Source organism: Octopus bimaculoides, chromosome 6 (assembly GCF_001194135.2).
Source record: "Octopus bimaculoides isolate UCB-OBI-ISO-001 chromosome 6, ASM119413v2, whole genome shotgun sequence".
In the NCBI taxonomy this organism is placed as follows: domain Eukaryota; kingdom Metazoa; phylum Mollusca; class Cephalopoda; order Octopoda; family Octopodidae; genus Octopus; species Octopus bimaculoides.
This window is the reverse complement of record NC_068986.1, coordinates 60195023-60203113: the sequence shown is the minus strand read 5'-3', so window position 1 is coordinate 60203113 and position 8091 is coordinate 60195023. Positions and strand designations below refer to the sequence as shown.

The 8091-nt window shown below is 34.9% G+C and overlaps 1 protein-coding gene across 3 annotated transcripts in view; it reads left to right on the top strand.

The window, feature by feature from the left end:
- Positions 1 to 8091, top strand: part of LOC106870865 (uncharacterized) — an 823882-nt gene that overhangs the window by 141475 nt on the left and 674316 nt on the right. For all 3 annotated transcript variants that reach the window (XM_052968743.1, XM_052968742.1, XM_052968744.1), the window contains exon 3: positions 2848 to 5181. In XM_052968743.1, the coding sequence (XP_052824703.1) occupies positions 2848 to 5181 (2334 nt within the window). The remainder of the gene's footprint in view (positions 1 to 2847; positions 5182 to 8091) is intronic.

Genomic DNA, 8091 nt, shown 5'->3' with positions numbered 1-8091 from the left:
CTCAACAGGCATGATAGAGCTGCACAATATATTCACTAGGTAATTTTCAAAAACCTGGACTTGCCCCATAATAAAAACTGGTGGGAACACAAACCACCCCCAGTACTTGAAAATGATCACATTGCACTCCTCTGGAACTTCACCATTCAAACTGACAGAAAGATAGATGCAAATAGGCCAGACATCATACTGAAAGACTTCAGACAAAAATCATGCCTTCTCATTGATATGACTGTCCCAATCGATATAAACGTATCTGTCAAGACCTACCAAAAACTGAGCAAATATAAAGATCTTGAAATAGAAATTAGCAAAATGTGGATGCATTTGTTTTTCTGAGTCTCTTGTACAATGGCTTCAGGAGTGTTGAGAGTAAATCTTCTTCCATTTTTTTAATATGCTTCTTGCATTTTTTAAATCATCCATTGACAGCTTTACATTTTCTTGTGTTCAATGAACTGCAGCAGTGAAACTGTTAACACTTGATTTGTGGTTTTTTGTTGTTTTCCGCAACTGTATTGGCATTTATGGTGGTAGTGGTGGTGTACACTGGTTGAATATGCACATGTGAAGAATTTCTGTTTTTTATTTTCCTGATTTTCTTGTTAATTGTTGTTGCTTTGGTTGGCTTTTGTGATGGCATTGGTGCTGTTGTTTTCATGTTTTTTTATTTTGTTTCTGTCAGTATTGATGGTGGTTATGTTGTTGTTGTTTCTGTTGGTTCTGCTATTGCTACCTCTTTCCATGTTTGTTAGATAAACCAGGGAAGAGTGATTGTGAAAGCTAATTTCAGCTTCAAAACTACTTCCCACCATCCTTTTTTTCTCTGTTTGATGAAATAGACTCCACCATAGTGAATTTTTAAACACTTTTTCAAAAAGAAAATCTTGGGGCAAATGACAATAACTTTTGCTGAGTCCCTTATGGTCTGCTCAAAATATGACACACTATACAACAAAAGATGAAACAAAAAAAAGAAAGACTAATGACAATGCAAATAAGTCAATAACTCACAGAGTGCTCCTAACATGTCTAGTCCAGGTGATAAACAACAGCAATAAGAATTTTTCCTACAATAGGAATAAAGTCTGAAATTTTGTTGGAAGCGCTGGTCGATTACACCAAGCCCAGTGTTCATCTGCTACTTATTTTATCAACCTTGAAAGGATGAAAAGTAAGTTGACCCCAGCAAAATTTGAACTTAGAACATATAGATGGATGAAAAGCCATTAAGCATTTTGTCTGGCATGCTTATGATCTACCACCTTAACAATACTACTACTACTAATAATAATAATAATAGTAATAATAATAATAAAACTAGTACTAATAATTGTGCACACTATGAATAACAGTAATAATAATAATAATAATAATAAAACTAGTACTAATAATTGTGCACACTATGAATAACAGTAATAATAATAATAATAATAATAATAGTGTTTTGTTCATCATCCTTAACCCTCTTGTCACTGTATTTATTTTGAGATGCTGTTTCTTTCATTTACTTCAAATATAACAAAGAATTTAGTAATATAACTTAGTTATCATTCAACTAGTGTTAGGGATACAAATTGTGACTAAGGTTTGGTGGAAGATTTTAACTCAAAACTTATGAAAACAAGACATTTGTACTCAGCCAGAGCCGGTTTCAACTGGGTTGGTAACGAAAGGGTTAAACAACCCTTATTCAAGAACCTTTTGAGTGGAATGGGCTACTCGACCCAAAGAAAATTCTAACTGGGCTCCACCTGCAAGGTCATGAGCTGTTTATCTTGATATCAAATCTCCTTGTCACACCACATATGGTTGTGATGTATATGCCTGATGTACTCTTATTAGATGAGTAATCAAGATGGGTATATTGGGCTTCATGTATTTATACTCCAGTATCACTTTGATGGCATGCAATGCTCTCTCACTCAATAATAATAATACTAATAATTCTTTTATTTGCCACTGGGGCATAGATGAGGGAGACATAATAGTAATAAGGGTACTGAAAGAGGAGCTGGGGAACAGAAGATTAGAATTAATTGATAAGCTAATCATCAAAAACTGTGAGATGTGGCTCACAAATTTGAAAAAGGTGAAGATAGTGCCAGTTATAGTTGGGGACAGTATCAAAATATAGTAAGAGGAACATAAAGGAAATGGGAATAGTGTGTCTGGTAGAGCTGTTACAAAAAGTTTGTATCCTTGGCATGGCTAGAATCATTAGGAAAATATAAGTTAGTTGAAGAGAACAAAAAGCATGGTACTGCAGGCTGCAGGTAGCAAGCCTGCTACTCATCCAAAATATTCTGGAAGTTCTGACAAAACATGAGTTTTACAAAATATAATAATAATAATTCTTTATTACTATAACTAGGGTGTCAGCTGAGGAAATATTACAGGGATAGTTTGGGGTTTACAAAGGAACTGAATGACTGAAAAAGTGATGGTATACACAGTATACCTATATGTATGATGAAATATTAAGAGTCAGACTTCTATCTCAGGTCAGTCAAGAGCCACACAGTTTCAAGATAATCTTAACTACTAAAATTAAGTGCCCTCTCCAAGCTGTATATAACTTGTGTTTAACATGTGAGAGAGGGAGAGACAGACATATAAACAGAGAGATAGATAGAAATAGAGACTGAGAGATGGAAAGAGGGGTTTGAAGAAGATTCCACTATGAACCCTAATTAAAATCCTTTAATTGCTTACTACATTTCTCTCTCTCTTTTTCTGTTTCTCTCTCCCCCTCTTCCCTCCTCTCTTAGTCAAAACCAAAATTAGACTGTATTCTCATATACTGACGCATTAATTTAACTATATTTTTATTGTTTTAAATTTCAGGTACTACACAACACTCTTTCTCCCATGGATACTGATGAACCAGTAAAAGAAAATGAATTTAACAAATACTATCAAACAGCTTCTGATAGTCAAAACAATATTGTTCCATCAGATAATGTTGGTGAAATATCATCCGCTTCAGTTACAACCATGACTACCAACTCTAACACTAATGTTTCACATTGCAGAGAAAATTCTGTAGAATCAAGTATTGATACATTCACTAATTTCGAAGGAAATTTTTCAGAAAAAGCATTTATGCCACTTTCAAAGGATTACATGGTTACTTCTAATCTAAAAGAAATTAAGCTTCCAGATATTATGAACAATAATTCTTTACCTTCAATTAACACTTCTAATGTCTCAATATTTTTGAGAAGGAAAAATTCTTTGATAAAAGATTTAAATATTAAGCCAATCATTTCAAAACAAACTCCTTTGGTCACATTTGAACAAGATGATGTTTACATTCCAGCAAAAGATGACTGCCAGCAAAAGATGACTGATTTCTCTTCAAGGAGTCAACCTTATATTGGTGACTTTGATAATGTTCCTTCAGTATTAACCAATATTGCTCAAAGAAATTGTACAGACTATGCTCTAATTTCATATAATTCTAACAATAGCATATTCTTGTCCCAGGGGAGACAAATGAATATATCCTCATCAAAAAGAAATAAGTTCTCTGTAAATTTTCAAAGAAGTTTAAGCACTTTAAGTTTTGGTTCTGTTGCTTCAATAAATTATTCAAATTGTAATCCTACAGTAAATAAAAAGAAATTTGAAAACCTGATTTCAAATCTTAACTTGTCTGGAGTCAACCAATCAAATTTTAAAACAAGTGTTATGATATCAAGAACTGGACAAAATAATATCTCACAAATGGAATTGGCATCTTCTCCTATGACATCATTCACTCTATATGTTAATTCCAGAAATCCTACAATCCATGAAAAGTATCTACATGCTATTTTTTGTCCTATTTCCAATGATTCTCTAATAAGGACTTCCTTAACAGATCACTCATCTCCACTGAATCCTTGTGCAGAGAATTACTTTTCTTCAAAAAAGTTTTTAACAATATCAAAAGCCAACACATATAAACTCCCATTTATTCACAGTAAAAAATTAAATTCTGTCGATGATCAATTAGAGAGAAATAACTTCTCTGAATTACCTGGAAGTCTTTCTTTGAGATTAGTTTCAAACAGTTCAAATGTAAATGTTCAGGACTCCATTTCTGTTTCAATGATCAGGAACCTCAAAATATCTAAAAGATCGAATTCTATTTTGCTTAAAAGGTCGGTCAGAATGGTGATGCTACCATCAAATGCTAGTGAAAACACTTCCTTGTTTTCAATTACTCCTTCATGGGTTGAACAACTAATTTCTTGTAAGGAAAAGCCTTGTTTGCTTCAAACGTTAGCTGAAAATATTTTTGATGATTGTTATACTAATTTGGTATGTTTAGATAAAATTTTACCAGTGAACAGATCTAATTTCCCAAGGTACCTTCCTCAAACTACATATGACTCTTTTGAAGGAAATCAGAGATGCTTAAGTGTAAGATTTGATATCTTTCAGTCATTACTGAAATCAATGATGCTTTTTCATATTAATCCACAATATAGTGATAATTTTCCAGAATATGGTGGCACTATAAATATAAACCAAATATGGAAACAAGTAAAGATTGATTTTGACAGGTATATAGTTTTAATCAAATTAATAAACAATATAGTTGTTAACACAAAAAATACAATTTCCTCTAGTAGTCAGGCTTGTATAACTTATCCATCAAGAAAATCTATTACATCACTATCTGACCAGAATTTTGAAAGTTCTAACATTTGTATATTTTTGAAGGAAATGGAACAAAACTGCCAAAATATTTTGGCAAATATCAAACAACTGCTTACAAGTTGCAACTCAGAGGTTATAATAAAAACAAATGCAGAAACAATAACATTACCTGTTAATCACGCCTTAGTATTAATAGATAGTGATGTACAATCAATACTAGGGTTCTTGGAAAATTCTATCAAAACATTATCTGATGAAGACTTGAATTCTCAAAAAGTGATAAATACAAAGAAATTACTTCCATTTCAATACAGAAATTTGTTTCAAATTACAGTAGCTCAACAATCACCACATAGTTTCCAATGTTTACCTCAAATATTGTTTACTAAAATTGATGACAGATCATCTGATAATAAACTAATTCCTAATGTGTCAAGAGACATCAGTTTACATGAAATACTAAATTCTTTGATTCTACACACTCATAATCATAAGAGACGAACAAAACAGTTTGGATTAAAATATACTAATGTAAGTATAATATTTTCTTATGTAGAAACAAGCATAAACATAAAAACAAAACTTTTATTTACTTCAGCTCTGTCATCATTTTATGCATCTACACTGCAGGATATCTGTTTCTCTGATAGTTCGTGGGATTGTAAGTATTGGTAATCAATCACATATTTTGTTTTTAGCCTGAAGAAAGAACATAGTGAATTTAGAAAAGAAAAAAAAGAAAAACTAATTTCAGTTATCAAAAAGATTTCTAAGAAGAAATTGTTAAGAATAGTGGAACACTATTCATCATCATCATTATCATCATCATCTTCATCATCATCATCATCATCATCATCATCATCATGTAATGTCCATTGTCCTTGTTGGTACGAAACAGTTAACTACAAATAAGCATATAAAAAAGGTGTGTATATACGTACATACGTACATACGTATATACATCACAGAAATATCATTTGGTTTGCACCCTGCTTCTCCCTCAACATAAAAACGTATGTTGGCAGGATATTCCTTAGGCTAGTAGACAAACACTTCATACATTTACATAGATACAGACACATTTTCAACAGGCACAACCTTACAGTCTCTTTTAGCTGCACCCCTAATATTAAGAGCATTTTAGTTAGCACCCCTAGACCACGGGCAGAGGTGAGATGCTCATGCAGGGACTACAACAGATACCCAGTGGGAGGCCATTGCGAAACCAAGGGAGTCGTCTATGAAGCTGAGGTACTGGCTGACCCTAGTAGCAACAGTAACAGCATCAGCAGCTTCCCCAATAATTACTACAGTAGCAGGTATGTCAGTACCAATATTCGTAGCAGCAGAAATACAAACAGAATTAGTACTGTCACCAGCAACATCACTGACAGCAATGGCATTATCCCTAACAAAAATAGCGGCAGAACCATTGAAAATGATAACTATAACAACAGTGACAGCACCACCCATCATAATAGCCCCAGCAACTATTTCAACAACACCAGAAATGATGATCACAACACCAACAACAACAGCACCACCTTTGATGTCCCCTACACCAGTAGTAACAGCACCAACACCATCACCATCACCACCTTCAACGATGCCAATAACAATACCAATAGCACCAGCAGATACATCACCAACACCTGCACATGGAAATGCATTGGATGCTCCAGTAATACATTCAAGCAATGCTTCTCCAACCACAAATCCTCTTTCAGCATACTGGAAAGAAGATATGCTACATCATTAGCCTGCAGTGTATGGCAGCTGAAAGATGAAGGAATTTCACACATGGCATCATGGAGAATCTTAGAAAATCCAGGCCCCTATATAAACGGGACCAAGCATTGTAAACTGTGTGTAGCTGAACGGGCGAGAATATTAAAGGACGCCCTCAGCCTGGGAAACATCCTGAACTTCAGAATGGAAGATTTCAGACCCTGTTTGCATGTCAAGAAATTCCTGCTGGTGTCCTGGGACCCATACGATAACAGAGTTGATTACAAATAACAGCCAAAGGGAAACAATCCTCTGTTATTGACAGAGTAATGAAGTCTTTTCCTCCTCCATTTTCTAGAGAGGCCAGGGTCTTATGACATGTTGTAAAGCTAAGTGGTTTATGTACATGAAATTCAAGGTAATCCCAAAAACCAGCCTTATCGATCTTTATACTATATATGGCTGCTCAACTTTTTAAAAATTTGGAAGTCAGACAGTTGCAGCCAATTTTGCTCTCTCTGTGGAAACATTAATTTGCAGCAGAGTCCCTCTAGGAACTGTGTACTGGGACCACTACTGTTTGTGGTAGCTCTCTCAGACATGCCTTCAGCTATACAGTCAGCCACTCTCACTAGCTATGCAGATGATGCAAAAGTATTGTTAGTGGTCAAAGACCCTGATGACACACTAAAACTGCAAAACAACCTATATGCAAATGGGCTGATGAAAATAGCATACAGTTCAGTGCTGAAAAGTTTCAAGCACTCTACAGACTACACTCAGATTACACAGGACCAGTGGGTAATGCAATTCCAAAGTCAAAGTTGGTGCATGACCTGAGAATCCACAGGAGTAATGATGCAACATTCCATGTGCATATTACAAACATGGTAGCACTGTGCAGGTGAATAGCTGGATGGATTCTGAGATCATTCAGAACCAGAAAAAAGGATACTATACACTCATATGGAGAACTTTTGTTTTCAGTCATCTGGATTATTACTTCCAACTGTAGCCACCACAGAGCACCGAATTGGTGGTGGAACTTGAGGGAATTCAATGCCACTACACAAAGAAGATTGACTCAGTGAAACAGATGAGCTACTGGGAGAGGCTAAAAGAACTGAAGCTTTACTCCCTAGAGAGAAGGCATGAAAGATATACAGTGACAAACATATGAAAGATTTTGGAAGATCTAACTCCCAACTTTGGAAATGAAAGCTATACAAGCCACCAAACTGGACAGCACTGCATAGTACCAAAGGTCCCATCTTCTCCATCTTGAATAAGGGTCCAGTATTGTAATAGCTTGGGTTTCAAGGGTCCACAACTATTTAACATTCTATCAAACAACCTCAGGTTGCGAGGTTGATGTAGATGTGTGTTTAGAGAAATTTTTGTCTGAGATACCAGATGGATCCACATCACAGCATGAGGCACAGACAAGAACAGCTCCATCCAATTCACTTCTTCACCAAAAAGAGTACAGAAAGGAAACCCTAACACACTGACAGGCAGTGCTCCAGCATGGCTCCAGCCTATGGCTGAAACAAGTAAAGAATAAAAAGCATACAGAAATATATATAATTCTTTAGAGTGTTTCAGCTTTAAAGCTGCAATCATGCTGGGACACCATCATTGCTCTCTCTCTCTCTCTCTCTCTCTCTCTCTCTCTATATATATATATATATATATATATATATATATATATAT